Source organism: Netta rufina, assembly GCF_964035555.1.
Source record: "Netta rufina genome assembly, chromosome: 24".
Lineage (NCBI taxonomy): Eukaryota > Metazoa > Chordata > Aves > Anseriformes > Anatidae > Netta > Netta rufina.
The window spans coordinates 7150657-7169297 of NC_140148.1; the positions used below are offsets into that span (position 1 = coordinate 7150657).

The following is an 18641-nucleotide window of genomic DNA, read 5'->3' on the forward strand; positions in this document are numbered from 1 at the left end:
CATAGAGATTAATATCAAAATGCAATACACATCACGTGCACTTTAAGCTGGACTCCAGTATATGGAAAACACACCAGGGTACATATTGCTTTGAAACCACCATTTTTTTTTAATGTCATGCATTCCACATAATATTCAGTCTTTTGTTTTGTATTTCTCTGATTTTATACAAATATACCAGTGCTTATTATACTATTTACTGGAAAAGAATAAAAAAATCAGATCTGTGTGCCCTCTTCAAATCAAAATTTTGTTGTGAGAGCACTGGATAAATATATATACACACACCAACAAGTGTCATAAGCTTTGCCTTTGCTGAAGGAAGATAAATAGTACAAAGAAAGTCTGTCTAGTTTGTTTTACAGACTTGTCTTTCTCAGTACGGAACAAACTGACCTCCCTGGTCTAACTTTGCAGTTGCCTATTCTGCCTTTGTCCTGCAGAGAAGAGCAAGAAAGGAACAAATCTATTTTTGCACCCCAAAAACGCATTAGAGGAGGATTATCACACCCACCTAAGGGTACTTCCTTGTTTGTTTATAAAGCACAAAGCATTTCTCTTGGACAGTCTCTGTTGCTGGCCTCTTTTGTGCCTTCCATTTATAATAAAGATATTAAGATGCTTACCCCTAGCTTGTATTTTTTTGTTTGTTTTTGTTTTTTTTTAAAGAACAGTGGAAGTGGAGAGTCGGATGACAAGCAAGAACAAACACTAGAAACTCCTTGTTCTGCCCCTGCTTTTTAATCACCCAGCATCACCCCAGCTGCAAAACAGCCTCTGCTGATTTACCTGCTTGTTAAAGCACCCCACAGGCTGCAAGTGCGGTGTGCTAGGTGTCAAGTTATATTTAACGGTGCACACGTAACCATTCATCTTCCCACAGTCGAAGCACAGAACAGCCTCTTGCTAACACAACTCATCCCTGCTGCTGCAAGAAACCTCATGGCCTGCAGGAAAACCTCAAGCTAAGAGTTCCAAAGCAAAAGCAGAAAACGCATCATTTGTACTCTTTCTATTTGAGGGAATTCTAGCTGCTAAACGCTGCCTACATCTGAGGGCACGTTCTGAGGCTGGGGGGAAGGACACTCAACACCCACTGACAGCAGGAGTGCAAAGATGCCAGCCAAGAAGGCAAAGGTTAGAGCTGAACGCTGCCTCAGCTTCCTCCAGCAGCCAGCTGGGGGTCACCTTTCACCACGCTCTCTGAGACTCGGAGCCCCGAGTTACCGCAGCCGCCACGTACAGCTGCTCCTTGCTGGCCCAAACTATTTGAAGAGTCTTCAGACTTCGGGGACCTGTTTTATGACAGCCTCAAGATCAAATTCATCTGTTCCTGAAGGCGCTGATCGTCCTGCTGTTTCTGTAGCTGTCAAAGAACAATCCTGAACTGAGGCACTCGTCTGATCAAACAGTGCTTCGGCACAGATTTGCCTTTAGCTTGACACATCAAGGTGAAGAGGAATCGATTCTTGCAAGCAACCTCTCAAGCAGGGATCTAATAAGGTGACCAAAACGACAGATCTGTTGTGCAGATCTGAGCACATCACTCTGCAGGGAATCACTTTCAAGCCTAAGATGTTTCACCCATCTCCCTGCCCCAGAGCGACACAAGGAAAGCTCTTAAGCAATTGCTAGCCTCTTCTCAGTGCTCACAAGTCCCAAATCACTAATTTTACAATATATAAACCATGACAGCTGGCACCTAGTTGGCACACGGTGACACTGCACACGTTGGCAGTGCTGTCAGGAGCTGGAAAGTCAGGGGTGAGGGGGTTAAGGGAAAACCACACATCAGTTTAGCAACTTGGCTCCCGTAGGATACTTCCTACGGCAGGAGTTTTAGCAAAGTCCCTCCCTCAGAGGGACCTGCTGGCTAATTAAAACGGGACTTCTGCTGGAGCAGTCAGAAGGCAGCAGGGTATCAGGAGATATCCAGTGGGCATCACCGTCAGTCTGTGGCAGTTTGGGGTCCAGGTATCAGTGGTTATGCGTGGTTTTCTCTGCTTCACTTTCTCCAAAGCTGTGAAAAAATAGTTCTTTTACAGCACTGTACAGTCACACGTTACGGATGGAACCAGCTGCATCAACTTCCAGTACGACGATGTTGGAAAAAGGTGCCTTTGGTGGTCAGGAGCACAGCAGCTCTGGTGAGGTGTTATTTAAGTGTGTTCTTACATCTGAGTTTCCTCATAGCAGTATGTAGCTGAGGGGGTCCAGGTTTCCCAGGTAAGATTTATGTTTTTTCTCCTACCAAGCACCAGCTCAGTATACAAAGCTCTGTTAATAACACCCAAGCGTGTAGATGTTAAACTGAAACTGCTTTTAAACCTATTTGTTGTTACAAAAATAGCTTAATACACCATCTTCACAGGGTAAAAATTCACTTGGAAGGACAGAAAAACCCAGAAGCGCTTCCTGAGCTTCAGTTTACCAACAGCACCATCGGATTTAGATCCTGGCCTGGCAGCCAGGATGCAGGGTCTGTAAGCATTGCTGCGATGTGCAAGTGCCAAGGCAGGTTTCTGGCCTGCCCTGACTAAAATACCTTTTTTTTTTTTAATACAAACAGCGTGCCAGGTACGCTGTAATGCCAATGTGCCAGCTCAATAGAGGATGTCAAACAACAGAGGCGTTTATCCTAATTTCTGGCATGAAAACACTTTTAACAGCATTCTTTTCACGAAGAAAACCCTCTCTATCTTCTCCAATGCTCCAGGATCTGCTGCAGCTGCAGCAGCCGCGCTGGTACAACCCACATCTTTGCCAAATCTTTTCAATAATTGTGCTTTACCTCGGCAATGTTGAGGTCACTCCTCTTCCTCCTCCAGCTGAGCAAGCAGCTCGCTGGCTCTGCCACACCGCAGGTGCGGAAGCGAAAGCTGGGAACACAGGAGTCAAACTCTCAGTGCTCACGAAGCCACCAGGGCAGAGGGCTGACACAGAGGCACCCCGGATCCGCTCTCCCTCCCCGCTGCGAGGCTCGCAGCAGCCCCAACCCGAAGCGCACACAATGCTTCGCATGGTGATGTCACTGCTGATTCTGAGTCCCCAGGTGAGGATCTGCCTCACCACTCTCAACGTTGGTGTTGGTTTTGTTGGTTTTTTTTTTTTATTTATTTTTCTTTTAAACATTCACAGCTTATGGGAAACCATCAGGTAAACCACAGATCGCTAAGGAAGAAGGCCCACACGAGGGAAGTCCGTGCTTTTCTTCCAGGCAGTGGCACGTGCTTTAACACGCCGCGTTCGACAAAGCAGCTCTCCCCGTTTTGCTCAGTGGCAACAGGCACGACTGCAACGCACACAGGTGTAGGCAGCACCTGCAGGTCCCAAACCCTTAACCCGTTTTTAGAGAGCACCAATTTTTTAAGTAGTGCTTTTCCCTTAATCCATGACCCCTTCTTTCCTTTATTTCTATCGGGTGGCTCTCCTCCATTTTCCTCCTCAGTGTCTGAGCAGACACTGGGAATCGTTTCCGGAGGAAGGGCACTGCTGAAGCTCCTCCATCTACTCTCCGAGAAAAGAGAGTATGTTAAAGAATACATCTTTCCATTCTTTTCCCTTTATTAAATACAATTTCTGAAATCAACGCTGCGGCCTGGCAGCAAATACCTATGGGACTAAAGATGATTCCTCATCCTCACTGTAACGTTGTAGTTAACCTCCCAACGAACCCATCTCCCCAGGAAGCGGCCATTTGAGATGGGAAGGGGCAGAGCAAGAGGAAGCTCTCCTTAGCCTAGCTCTTCCCCCAACACCACCTCGCCACCCAGCACCAAATTCAACTCACCTGCTCCGCCCGATCACTCGAACGGGCGTTCGACGCTGGCACACGCCGCAGCCGTGGTTCTGACGTGCCTTAAATCACCTCTCCGCAGAATATCTCGGGTCTGTACGCTCAAATAACGCAGTATTTGAGAAATAACGCCCAGAGCTCACACTCTGAGTGCAGCCCAACAGCACCGAAGCACCGGTAGGCTAAACATTCCAAACCTGGCAACAAGGCTGACCCAAGCAACAGCACGGAACCCTTCTGCACCTTCAGCGTGGACATCAGCGTAAGGAAACACAGACCTCCTCGATCCAAATTTTAAGCGAGAAACGCAAAAGGTCACCCAACCGGGCTGTTTTCAGCAAGCTAAAGGAGAAATTAAGGCGACAACCGGGTGCATCCAGAGTCAGTCAGATCCTGAAGGCAGTTCCTTGGGGGAACGGAGGAGCAACGCGCCAGATGAGGGCTGCCTTACAGCGCACCCCTTAGAGGCACTGCTACGGAAGGAAGGCAGAAGGTTGGAACTCGAAAGAACTCGCAAGGCGCCTGTTAAGGGGGAAATCTTTCATTTTTTTCTCACCAGAACCTCCCCTCTCCCCCCACCCCCCCCATGAAGGCAGCCCGGGGACTCTTTGCTTCCTTAGGGAGAGGGCAGGGACGGGGCAGGGTGGTGGGACAGATGGCCAGAGGGTCGGATGGACGGACAGACAGCCGGACAGAGGGCCCAGCAAGGCCTGACGAAGGGCTCAGGAGCAGGAGGGAAGGGCAGGGCGAGGGGAAGGGCAGAGAAGTACAAATCTTTTTTTCCTTGTGATAACTTTTCTTGACCAAAAAACACGATTGTGAATGAGGCAAAATGAAAGATGAAACATGGGGACGTGCGGATACTCACGATGATGCAGCCTTCTATCCGCATGTTCACCTGCTCATAGAGCCACACCTGGATCCTCGACCTCTGCAGAATGAAGGAGGAGAGTAAGTCGGGCCACAAACACTGAGCACTTTTGTTCTCTCATGTGTTCACAAATACCTGCTAGCCACAGCCACGACAGCTCCCAAACGCTCCAAGGAGCAACTCTCAGGGGCAGTTCCAATGAACAATCTGACATTTGAGCGTTATACCATCGGGTGAATACTACACGTTTGGTGAAGAACACGTTTCCAGTCACAAGGGAACACCCCTGCACGCCCGGCTACACGAGGGGGAAACACCGGGCTCCTTGTGCCCACCAGCACGCCGCACAGCTCTCCATCCCCCACAAACCCGTCCCGGGACACGGCCAGGAGCCGAAAACTCACCGAGGGGAATCCCCAGACCCTCCCCACTCCCCCCACACCCCCCAAATCCCCATCCCCGCCCCCTCCCCGCGGTACTCACGTTCTGCAGGTAGCAGAAGATGAGGTTCTGGGGCGCTGCGTTAAGGGCTCAGCACGGGGACGACAGTTCCGGGCTCCGGACAAGGCCCCAAACCCCACAGCGAGGCCTCAGGGCCCCGCAACAAGGCCTCAAGGCCCGGGCCGAGCCGCCAGGGCCCCAGATCCGAGCCTCCTGAGGTCCGAGCCGCCCCCCACCCACCTCCCCGGCACCCCCCAGCCGCAGGAAGGATACGATGGGCTGCACCATCACCTTCTGCACCTTCTGGCCCTGCCCGCAGTACGCCATGGCTGCCGCCGCCTCGCCGCTCCCGCTCCCAGCACCGCAGGCAGAAGAGGCGAAGGCTGATGGTAGAACAGGGCTTCTTGGGGTGAAGGGAAAGCGAGGGCAGGTGGGCGCAGTCTCTGAGCTCTCCTCCTCCTGATTTTGCTTTTTCTCCCCCATTTCTGAGCCGGCAGAAGTCCCCGTGAAGTCCTTCGGCACGATGAAGGCCTGCGTGAGCTCCAGCAGCAGTTTCGTCGGCGGAAGTTTTCCCTGGTGGGGCCGGGGCGTCACAGCACACACACACACACACACACAGAGACGCGTGGTTTTGTCCAAACATTAAGTATTTACAACAAATTCGACAAGCACTTTTCCTCTGCCAGCAGCAAATGCCTGAGGGCCCCCACAGCTTCACAAATCATAGCGGGAAGAGCCTACCGTGCCGCGAAAAGTTCAGAAAATAATTCAAAATTGATCTGCTAGGGGAAAAAAAACGATGGCTGGTGGCAGGGTACACAATACACCCGAATCTCAGCTCTGTCCTCCGCAGGGTCAGTGCCCACGCCCAAGCGCGATGCTGATGGCACCCGAACATTTGCTGTAGCAGGCAGCAGAGCCAGCAGCTCAGGGGAGCAAGTTTTAAAACCAAGAGGCACTTAAACAACCCTTCATCGACCCCGTGACTGCGGCAGAGTCCCGACTGCTCGCCCCGGAGTCCTCACACCAGCAAAAAGCACCAACCAAAGCCTGGGGGAACTTTGGTACAGCACAAGAGAAGGGAGTGGGGGTAGCGGAGCCGCATGGCAGAGCTGCTGCTTTTCACCATTTGATCCTCCCTGATAATTGAAAGGAAGGCTGGGTGGGCTGACCCCCACCCCCATTCCTGGCAGCAAGTTTGGTCCACAACACACTGGAATAACGATTCTGCTCCCCCCCACCCCTACAGCTTCATCATCTGACACGGGTACAGTCAAAACAATGGCATACACGAGTAAAAGTCAAGAGTTGACATAGTAACTCCAGGATTTGGCTATCAACTGTCCGAGAAATCAGAACACCGAAGCTTCACAATGTGCCCAACATCGAGTTGTGCCAAGGGCGGAGGAAGGAAGAAGCTTTACGTTTAAGCCTTCAGAGCATCGCTCCATCAGAAGATCGATTTGCAGCCACCATGGCGTGCCAATGGAGATCTTTCTGTGCCAAAAGAAGTGCTTTGTCCTCTCGATATCGAAGGTAACCACCTATAGTTACAGAACGGATGCACAAGACCTTAACTCTGACCAGCAGGGAAATTTAGGACAACTGAGCGCAGATCCTGCCAATTTCTACCACTTCGGACTGTGCTTTAAGTCTCATTGCAAAGCCTCAGTTAGAAAAAGGATCACCTCGGGGTATCCAACAAGAAGAACAGTTTTAATTTTTTTTTTTTTTAATTATACCCTAGGACTACGCAGTTCAACTGTCAATCATCTCGGAGAGTTCAAGGAGGAGGTCATCCTCGTCCTTCCCTGGGTCTAAGTCGATTTCGGCTTCCAGTCTGCCTCCTGAGATTTCCCAAAGTAGCTTCTCAAAATCTTCATCCGCAGATAAGGGCGCGTTCCCTGTGGAACTCAGCCGGCGTGTCCGTGCCTCTTCTAGCTGGGAAGAAGCTGAGGTCGAGGTCTCGAGATCCATCTCCATCTGCTCCTCAAATCTTTCCGGGCTTCCAAGACGCACTTCAGGTCTTGGGAGAGCAAGAAAGAACAATCAGGATATGCCATTTCTTAACGGGAAATCCCTTTCCTGCAAACCGGCTCTTAAAACTGTAGGCAAGCCCTCCTACGCTTCAATCTTACACAGGGATTGTTATCAATCAACCCAGGGCTACATTTAGAGCCCGATGTGCTACCAGGTACATTTTTCAGTCTGGGGGTTTATCTGTGAAGCCAGGGCACCTGGAGTTGAGGTGGCATTCTTGAGGACCAAAAGGCAGAGGACACTACTCATCATCTATCACCTCATGAGGAAGTAGAACTTCACCTCATCCTCGTTCAGGTATTCAGACAACCCAAGAAGTCACCGGAAAGCTGTGCTGACTTGCAGCATTTCAAGAAAGCCTAATTAAGCAATCCTGCTAGCTGCTAGAAAGTGGTTTCAGGTGACTTACTCCTTTGATGGATTTTGGCTTCAATTATCTCAGAACCCTCATTTTTTCCCACATGTGACAGAACTTATGTTTCCCTGGGGATATACACTGATTAAGAAAAAGAACAAGTTGGGGTTGTCACCTGTTTGGGGGATTTTCTTCAAGTCTGATGGCTGGGACGTGCTCCGGCACGTCTGAAACACCCTAGAAAGCAGCAAAACAGTATTTATGACACATGGGTAAAAGATTCCTTAATAGCTTTTTCCTCCACACTGCTTCTCCTCTGGCATTGCGGAGCCGTGGCCAAAATACAAAACCAAGGTGCTCCTGAAGAAAGTTCACATTCACCTGGAGGTTACTCATGATCTGGTGTCTTTTAAGAATATGGCATTAATGGACAAAATCCCCCACACCAGAGAAATCACAGCATCAGAGTACCGGTTAAAGAGTGCCATTCATCTCATAAATACAGAAGGGTTCTACAAGCATCCTGGAGACAGCTACTGGATTTCTAAGGAAACAGAAGGCCTGCAGAACGTTTGAGTTTTCCACCTTTTCTCCTAGAGGAGGGTAGAAATTTAATAAGGGATCCATCTCTGCATTAGCCCCTGGCCTTACCATGGCTGCTTTTCTGGCTGGAGGTCCCATCATGTCAGCATCAAAGGCAGTCTGTAGTTCCACAGCTGCTATGGCAGAGGGATAACTCCCAGGTGCCTTACGTTTCAGTGCCTTCTTCTTGGGGAAAGTGACTTTCCCACGCGAAGGCTTCGCAGATGTCATAAAGTTGGCTAGAGTAAAAGGAAGAGAGAACTGATACAGTCTTGCTCTGCCTCAGGAAAAATCCAGGTTCTCTTAATCATTTCCACAGTCCTTCTACACAGTTAAATGCATTTGGCCAGCACAATTACACCGCCATTGCCTGGATTCTCAGGAATCTTTTCCACATAGTAAACTCTGTCTACCAACAAGCCATACAAAGGAACAAAGAAACCGAAGAGCTACAGTAAATAATAATCCAGGACAAGGGAAACCTCCGACACATAGCAATCCTAAGCGCAAGCTAGGTTCACAAATATAGACAGCTTTTATATTTAAAGTCCTGCTCCCGCTAGGAAAGGAAAAAGCAGCAGTTATAGTAGGACAAGAGTCTATGCAACTGTTGTACCAGCTTCCTCTCCCTTGCAGTGATGTCCCACAGTTAAGTTGTTCTACAAAGTCCACATTTGTAGTGTCATTTTCTAGTCTCCCGTTCCTTACCTAACATCTGGCTGGCAGGAAAAGAAACAAACTAAGAAAAAGAAAGTACACCCTTCGCTTCATAGCACTGCGTGGTAAAATGCACCCAGCCAGAGTTACAGCATGAGAATTGTCATCTTCTGTCTGTATTTCAGAAGACAACCTAAGTAGCTCTTAACCTTCAACACTTACTTTTAGCTTCCTGGCCCTGAAATTGAGCTGCCACTTTCCCTGCTGCTTCAGTATTAAAGAAGCCAGCAGTAGATTTGACAGCAGCTTCCTCCTGCCGAAGCTTCTCTTGTTGTTCTCTCTGTTGCCACTTCTCCCACCGTCTCTCTTCAAAGCTCTTCTCTGGACATTTACGAGTTCCACTCTGCTGAGTGGGCTAGAAGGAAAGAAAAGTAGTGCATGAATAGGACAAAATAAAATAAAATAAAATAAAATCCGTGGAGATTTCGTTAAGAAAATCTGATCAGCAATCCCTCCAAAATGGTCTTGATGTGGAACAGCATATTAATCTCGTTCAGGTTACTGTTGTTTTTTTTTTTTTGTTTTGTTTTTTTTTTCCATAAAATTCTGCCTGTAACAAGAGCCATGCTTTACTATGGACGCAGTCTCACGTATCTGCAATATCCACTACGGCAAGCTTCTTTAAACAGCTAGGGTGTTCTGCTGTACATCTATTTATCACATTCTTTTTAAGCAGCAGAAAGTCATACAAGTTCCCCTATACAGTATCCACTGACAGATTGATTTCCTTGAACACAGAACTCTGGCCTTCTGTATTAAATCCTTCATGTCTGACAGATCAAGTCAGTAAGAACAAAAAGAATTCCCTCCACGTTAACTGTGTAGATTTCAGCTGGTGCTAACAGGGTTTCTTTGTTGCTGTGGTATAAACAGACTGATTCCAAGTTTGAGGATTACAGAGTTGTCTGGAAATGCTGCTGGCGATAGGATTTAGACTGCACTGCAGCTCCTACCAGCTGCTGAAGGGTAAGAACACACTCAAGAGGGTGGCACACGGTGAGTAACAAAACTTGTCAGAATTATCAGAAATTGTACGAATGTATGTGTGTCTTCACAGAGGACTCACCTGTACATCAGGTCCAGAGGAAAGTTTAGGAAAAGGCCGGTTCAATTCCACTGCCTTCTTTTCTTCTTTTTCAGGTGCTTTAAAAAAAGACAAAAAAAAGTGTTGTCAACGGCAGAAATAAAGAAAGCTGGGTACTTGTTTCCGTTGTGCATTTATTTCCTTGTGTCCCATGAGAGAGAGAGAGAAAGGCTACAATGTGCAAGCCATTCAGCATTTATCCATGAAGCAGATCCTGAGCAAACTGAACTTGCTCAATATGGGAAGCACCTCACTGGGGCAGGCATTAAAGCATCTTATTACCTGTTAGTTTTGTGCTGCATAAAGATTTCTGCTCTGCTGGGGCAGGTCCGGGTTGTGCTGAGGGAGCTGGCACATCTCCTTCACTCTGCTGCATCCGCAGAGCTTTCTCACGCTTTATTTCTTCCAAGGTTTTAACACGCACTTCTCCTTCTGGCTTGACTTTTCCTGCCGGCTCCTTCGCCTGCCCTTTGCTGGGCCCGGACAGAGCGAGCTGCTTCTTGGACTCACCCTGAATTTTGCTCTTGCTATGGCATTCTCCTGCTTTTTTCTTCTCTTCTACCAAGCGATTATTCTTTTTTTCAGACAAGGCTTCAGAGAAAGTTTGGATGCAACCTGCACAAGCAGCTCTTGCCCCTGCGCTGGAATCTTCACTTTTACCATGCCCTTCAGCCTCGGCTTTGGCTTGAGTTTCGCGTCTCTGAAGAGCTTTCTCACGACGGATTTCCTCCAGTGTTTTCACATGGATCTCTCCCATCGGCTTGGCAGCCTTCCCTGTCATCATCAAGAAATGAGGAGAAGCACCAACATTTAAAGAGAGTCCAGCAATATTTTAAGTCTCCAAAATTTGTCAGAGCACTAAGGAAAACTCATCTTGAGCGTTCCCAATAATGCATCTTAGAACAATATCCTTAGAACAACATTCTCCTCCTCCTCTGAGCCACTTGTATTTTGAAGACCAGCCCTATCCAGAGAGAACTGCTACACAGAAATGCTGCTTTACTTTATTACTTTTTCAGACTGCATTTCAAATTCCCGCTCCTGGCAGTGGTTCTATTCTAATTGTACGTAACGGTTCACAGAAGCAGCTATAAACCTCGACAAGGCACAAGTAGAAAATAAACACACATCTAGAGCCAGAGTTCTGATAGTGGCTGTCAGAAGAGCTTCAGCACTCAAGCAAGAGGCGTCAGTTCTTTGTTTTCGTTTAAATTAGTTTGTAGGGATGTATGAAAGCAGTCCAAGTTCATGGAAAGGAAGGAGGAGAAAGCATATTTAGTATCTAGCTGTTACCTCTCTCAGTACTGGTCTGTTTAGGAAGTAATCCCAGCCTGTCCTTCAGAGACTTGGGAACTCGAACTGCAAAACAGAAAAAGAACGATTTAGGGAGGCTGCATAATGTCAACTTCAGGTTCACATTTCAAAACAAGACAGGAAAGGTAACTTTGAATCCCAGTGATTACGACCTCAGCCAACATGCAAAAAGAAACATCACTGGAAAAGGACAAACAGAAAGACAAAACCCAGGAATCCAATCCAGATGCCCGTTTAGTACCTGTCTCTCTCTTGGGTGCTTTGTCAGCATTTCCCGGAGCCTCTACCTTCTTCCCCAGCCTTTCAGCAAGGCTGCGCTTCACTGGAAGGCTGCCTACATCATCTTCAGAGAAAACAAGGAATATTGTAAGAACTTTTCTTTGCAGGAAGGTTTGAGAACAGTCAACAATAAGCTTCTCTTTTTCAAGCATATTTTCATAGAATTGCCTTTCAGCTGCTAAATGATTTTTTTTTTTCCATTTCTGCCGTCAACACAGATCTCCACTGCAATGTATTTTCCTTTCATACATCACAAATACTCCTTAATGAAGTCGTATATAGAAGGCAGCACCTACATAATAGCTCGTAAAAAGTTCTTACCCGCGGAGGCTTTCCGTTTTCCTTGTCTATCAGCAAGATCTACTCGAACCACAGGTTCCTCCCCTAAAACAAAAGGGAATTTTTTTTTCTATTTCACAGAAATGAGAGTAGCCAACAGAAATATTATCCTGTTAGCCCATGTCCAAAAAACCCCAGTCAGACACTAAACCACATAACAGCTTTATAACGTAACATAACACGACAGCTAAACCACATAAACTCATATTTTAACTATAATTAACATGGAAAAAAATATTAATAGTCTCAGTGCTTGCTTCAAATTCCAGCTGAGATAGTAGAGAGTGAATCTGAGTCTGCTTGACACCTATACTTTGTGCAGAACAAAGCTGCATAAACAAGCAGAACATTCTTAGGTACAAATGCTGAGAAATATTCCTTTCTAAGGTGAATGTCTACGAGTAAAAGTACTTCTACACTTTTTTCCCTTTAAAAGGCATTTGCACAGCTCTAAACAATTTATACACAAACTCCTGTCATACTGTGTCCACACTTGCCCCTGTACGCCTCTTTAATGCTTCAGAAATTGCTTCTTATATAGCACTGGCTTCTACAGCTCGCTCTTCTCGTTACTCTTCTGTTTTTCAGTTACCCCCCTATTGGCATACTGACACTTTTTTTTTTTCTCCTGCCACTGCACTTAACCTGAGCACCAAATCTTTCCAGTACAACCAGGGACTTTAAGCATAAAAGCATGTTTTGAACAGAAGGCAGCACCAGAAGGCTAACATGGGTGAATTGTTTTAAGTATTGCTTAACTCTCCAGTTTAGGAGTAATGAAATCAAAACAAAAGCATTCATTATTACCTTTCTTGGAAGACACTGTCACAGTTCTCACCACTGTCCGGACATTTTCCTCTTCTGGAGGAGGAAAAATCATAGAATCAACGGGACGAAGAGAAGATCTTGAAGAACCTTCTGTTCAGAGCAACCAAAACATAAGGAAGTTTACCCAACATAAAAAACTATCACAAAGAACAAAAAATTTTAAATGATTTGTTACTGTCTAAAATACAGCAAGCAGAGCATGTAAAGAAGAGAGGTGACTAATTTGCCTCTGGTTGCCCTTTGAACTCCCATTTAGAATACCAGCTGGCTGAGAATCAGGTTGCTTTATGCCCCCAGCTAAAAATGGAAGTCTGTCCCTCAAGCAGCTCCCAGTCACCATCACCTGCCGTGAACAGGATAAGAAAGTAGGGAATATTAACTCACCACCGTGTCTCTTATTTTTTTCCTTCATCTTCTGCCATTTGATTTCCTCAAGTGTTTTTATTCCAAAATTCAGATTGCCCTCTGAAAACAGGAAACAGTTCATGAGACAGGCTTAGAGGCACTCACTGAGGACCACAGGTCCTCAGGCTTCTTAGCGCTCAGGAACTTTCTGAAGTATTTCAAATAAAGCCTGTCAACACTCCTCACAAGTGAAAGAGCCATAGAACCAATGGCATTTTGCCCCTCCTTTCATCCTTCAGGGTTCAAAATGTAGTTTTAATTTTAATCCATTTACACGATATTACATCCCTCTATCGTTAGATATGGCTTATCAACAGTGGTTGCAAGGCTGCACGTGCAGCCATTTAAACTCCATGCTGTGGCCCTGTTTTGTTCTCCAAAAGTAAAGAAAAGGAGTTCACCTTTCTGACCCAATGGGCACATGATGGTATTAATGGCAGAAATGAGATCATGGAAATAACCGACTCCATTCAGCACCCCTACATTTTGTTGTGTTTTTACACCACGCTGCTTTTGACTTAACTGTCAAGTTCTTCTGATTAATCCTACTAAGGTGCTGGCATACCTTGTTTAGTAGTAGTAGAACTGCCTTTCCGAGTGGAAATCACCCGTAATCCATTTTTGCCTTCCGCAGCTGGATGCTGGACGGGAGTTTTAGTTTCTTCTCCTTCCTCAGAAAGTTGGTCTGAAGGGGAAAAATCGATTCAGTTATGCATAGACCAGATTGGTCATGATTACGTAGCTCATGCAGTGACACTTCAGCCCATGGTTCGTATAAAAAACTTGGTTGCTGTTTTGTTTTTTTTTTGTTGTTGTTGTTTGTTTGTTTGTTTGTTTTTTAAACAGCTACACTGACCTGATGAACTCCTAAGTAGAATACACTAGGACAAAACATCTAGGACTCTAGATTATCTCTGCAGCTTTAACTACTACACAACACATTGCTCTTCAGACAGAAAAAAGAAATTTCCTTCCTAGTTTCACATAGAACTTTACACAAAAGACCAGCTAAAGCCAGGAGTGGTTCTAAGCTTTCCTCCAACGTTTCAGCTTCTGTCCACTGACTGCCAGACAAAGCCACCAGTGACCTGGCCAGACTGCCTGCCCTATCGCTAGTCAGACCTCAGGTCATCTGTGATTTATACATTCATTTACAGCACAGATTCCTTCAAGAACCAAAGATTTAACACATTCATTTACAGCACAAATTCCTTCAAGAACCAAAGATTTAACACATTCATTTACAGCAAAAATTCCTTCAAGAACCAAAGATTTACACAATCATTTACAGCACAAATTCCTTCCAAGAACCAAAACATGCTCACCATCATCATCTTCATCATCATCTGCAGCATTGATTACAACTGGAGGGTGTGTAGGGCTTGGGACATTTTCAGAGTTTTCCACTTTCGTCACCCCCTTAGCTGTGGAGAGGGATTTGACTGGACAGAAAGTTTGTTTTGCTGCAGTGACATCTGAGCCACTTTCAAATCATCGTCCGCGGACTCAGGCGGACTTGGCAGTGTAGCTAGAGGAAGAGGAGGATCATCGGTAATATGGCAGTTTAAAACTTTGACCACAATGCAAAGAGATGGTAGCAAAGGCAGATAACCCGCACAGACAACGAGTTCAGCATCTCCTTTTGCCCATCCCATCACCGCTTACACCGTGAACAATGACTTCCCTTCTAACAACAACACATCTCCCTACCACCCAGCAAAAGAGGAAACAACAGGAAGCAAACTGCAAGGCAAACATCACACAAAGCAAAGAGAAGCTGAGCACGAAAGCAGAAAACAAACACCAGCAGTACACTCGGTGCAGTACACCTATGACTGCAGACCTTTTCCTGCACTCACAAATGAACAGTTACCTGACGCCCCCTACAGGATTGGCACCCACTAAGTAATACTCAAAATTAATTCTTCAGCGCTTAAAGAAAAAGGACCTAAACTCACTCTTGCTTGGTGGTAAGAATTGTCCATCGATGTAACGTCCCTTTGCATGATGAAAAGCACAGTTGGCTTTCTGACAGCCTCCCGGCTGGTTCTCCCAGTAGCAAGGAATCTCACTGCGCTTTTTCTGAAGACAGAAAGAAAGAAAAGCTCGTGATAACATGCACCTGAGGCTTGCAAAGAGATGCACAGCTCCAGATCGTGACAGCTGTCACAACACAGTGCTGAAACATCATTCCAAAGGTCAGTTTCTCAGTTAAGTGTAGTATTTCTGGGCATATTCACAAAGTTTGCGTAAGCTGTAACCACTATGCACATTTAGATTGGTCATCACTCAGTTTGAGAAGACAGGCACTCTCAGACATCAGTTGAGGGTGGGTTAAAGTAATACACCTAGGATTATACTAGGATTATTCAGAGGGAAAAAGAACATCTGAAATTGCCTAGGTTAACCCTGTCTAGAACTACTTCTTGGAGACTTAGTTCTGCTGCACCTTTAACTTTCCCCACTTCCCACCCCAGGCAGCTACAACAGCGTTATCTGAAGGACTGTGGGTCAGAAGAGACCTGATAGTTCATTATCAAGCCTGCTCCCATGAGGATAGAACAGCCTGTTTATTACCCCCCTGCTCCAGCAGGTTTGAGCAGTCTATTTAACAGCTATTCTGCATCTCTTGAGAAAACTGTCAGCATCTAATAAAAAAAAATATATATCTTGCTAAGACATACCTAAGGCATTGATTTTATTTCCCTCTGCTTCCCCCCACCCCCTCTCTTGGTAACAGAAACCAGTATGATTTTGAAGCAAACGAATCTATCCTGCAAAAGCACAATCAGTACACCTACGGCACTGAAAAATGCTTTTGTTGATTTATTTTGAGAACACATCGTTAGGCACTCACGTCAATTTCCATGTGTCTGAATCGGCAGACATTCCTGAAACAACGACCCTCCTGCCACAGCTTGCAGACCGTCTCATTGCCCAGAGCAGCTTCGCAGTGGCGGTAGGCACATTTGTCTCCCTGGAACCAAAAGGAAACCAACAAGGAAAATAGGGTACAGCCTCAAAAATGGCCATGCTGCTGCCTAATGGTGCTACAACTGAATTCGCAATCTATCTGGTTCTCAAGTTAACCAAAGACCAGTGTGCTTCCTCCTCCTAATCTACTCCTTCCTGAAAAAAAGGGGAAAAAAAAGCAAAGCAAAGGAAAGCCAGCCATACCTTGGTACAGGTAGAATAGAAATAGAAGTAGCAATCGTCTCCTTGTTTAGACATGCCGACGAGTTCTGCTAACAAGCTCGGGTTCTCTCCACAGGGACTTCCTCTGCTCTTGGAGAGAGCTGTCTTCACCCTTGCTTGGGCTGAAAGTCTTCTACCGGCTTGTGATCAGTGAAATCTTCTTTTTAAAAGTAACCCGAAAGAAAGTAACAAGTGAAAAATAATGAGGAACGAACATTTTTCCAGCTTTCTTCAGTTAATCAAATCAAGTCATCAGTCTCTCAAAGAGAGCAAAGCCTTGAAATCAGCTGTTACATGAACTAACTAAATATTAAAGTTCTGTAAAGCTGCCAGGAGCTTTGTCAGCAAGCGTTCTCTTCCACATCCTCAATAATATGACTTGGAGCACATCTGGAAGCCTGAAAACGGAGTCACTCCTTAAAAAAACACCTGATGATACATGCAAGTCAATAATCAACTATGGCTACAAATAACTTCTCTAGAACACAGTTAGGACGCATTAAACAGCATGTTCCAGGCCCTGTGGGTCTTCGATTTCACCGACCTGGACAACCTCAGCAAAGTTATCGATCTTCAAAGGCTTCCAGTTAACTGCTCCTGTAGGCCGAACCAAGACTGAATCCGTGAATTAATAATAAAGGGGTAGGAAGAATTTTCCTCCTCACTTTGCCAAGGGAACCTCTCATCCACAATTCAAACATTGGATGCGCTTTTAAACAGCTTATAACTAATAGAGGAAGCAAGTCCATTTGAATGCTCTCTCAGACTGGACGCAGCCAGGGTTAGTGAGCTCTTCAAAAAAATAAAAAACAAAAACCAAAACAAAACAAAAACAAAAAAAAAAAACAGCGCATTTAGAGATGAACTCGTGATTCAAAGTGGCTGCAAAAATGAGGCTCCATCTTCCACAGCCGGACAATTTAACTTTTTTTTTTTTTTTTTTTTTAATTTAAAATTCAGCATGTTCCAATCTCTGGTCTTCAAGATTTCTTCACCTATTAAGAAAACACAAAAACCTTTCCCCGTCTTTATTACCTGTACAGCAAAAAACATACCAGTGCATCTAAATCCACAGATGTGCATACGCATACACACATCTATGTTTATACACACACGAGGAGGGAGTGAGAGAAAGTTAGCGAGAGCAACAGTGAAAATCAGAATTTTTGCCTTTTCGACACAGAGAGCGCGTAAAAATTCTCTCATTTTGAGGGAACTAGAAAAAAATGGAGGCTCTACAAAAGATTTTGATGAGTATACCTTCTTTGTAACATGAGGAATCTGGGGGCCAGCACACAAATATGCATATGTATGCACATGCATACAGGATAAACATATCTATACACACAAGCGTGCACAGTATATGTTGTATGATCTCCATATCGAGAACAACTCGTAGCCCTGATCAGACATGTAGAGTTGCAATCAATTAACAGCAGCAAGACAGCAGATCAAGGGTACAGCAAGCTTTGAGAGGCAGGGGAATGCTCACTTTGCCAGTGGCACGGCTGCATGATACCAAGGATTTTGAATTAGTTTGAGTTTTTGGAAGCAATTTGGTTTTTCTTTCTGCGCTGTAGCAAATACCACAGGTTTGCCATCACGTGCTGTTCCCTAATCCATATATCCATCATCATCCATTGCTGCAGGATCATGAAAGGTTAGAGAAGACGACTTAGGTCCAATTTAACAGCCAATGATTTTTCGATGAGCAGAGCTGCAACAGATTTTATTTAGCCACAAGCATTTTTTTTTCTTTTTTTCTGATATGAAGTCAGAAATTTTGATTTCTTTTTTTTTTTTTAAAAGACACTAAATGTCACAAAACCTGCAACCAGACCAGATAAAGTTCAATTTAGAGTGATTCTGAATCCTTTCATTAAAACGCTGCACATTTCTGTGCAAATTATTTCTGACTCTTCTGGACAAAAGTGGATGAAATAGTTCTTACAAATTAATAATAAAAGGTTGGAAGCTTTTACTTGGAAGGACAGAAAAACCCAGAAGCGCTTCCTGAGCTTCAGTTTACCAACAGCACCATCGGATTTAGATCCTGGCCTGGCAGCCAGGATGCAGGGTCTGTAAGCATTGCTGCGATGTGCAAGTGCCAAGGCAGGTTTCTGGCCTGCCCTGACTAAAATACCTTTTTTTTTTTAATACAAACAGCGTGCCAGGTACGCTGTAATGCCAATGTGCCAGCTCAATAGAGGATGTCAAACAACAGAGGCGTTTATCCTAATTTCTGGCATGAAAACACTTTTAACAGCATTCTTTTCACGAAGAAAACCCTCTCTATCTTCTCCAATGCTCCAGGATCTGCTGCAGCTGCAGCAGCCGCGCTGGTACAACCCACATCTTTGCCAAATCTTTTCAATAATTGTGCTTTACCTCGGCA

At 45.4% G+C, this 18641-nt stretch overlaps 1 protein-coding gene across 1 annotated transcript; it reads right to left on the reverse strand.

Moving 5' to 3' along the window:
• Positions 1-6866: 6866 nt before the first annotated feature.
• Positions 6867-16282, reverse strand: LOC311218482 (zinc finger CCCH domain-containing protein 11A-like; the record flags this gene model as incomplete). The annotated part of the gene is given in 13 exon segments (XM_084301163.1): positions 6867-7134; positions 7679-7740; positions 8155-8324; positions 10169-10660; positions 11180-11245; positions 12626-12679; positions 13031-13111; positions 13617-13736; positions 14377-14466; positions 14469-14579; positions 15010-15133; positions 15909-16028; positions 16229-16282. Coding segments are annotated over 13 exon segments (1812 nt in total).
• Between the last annotated feature and the right edge of the window lie 2359 nt (positions 16283-18641).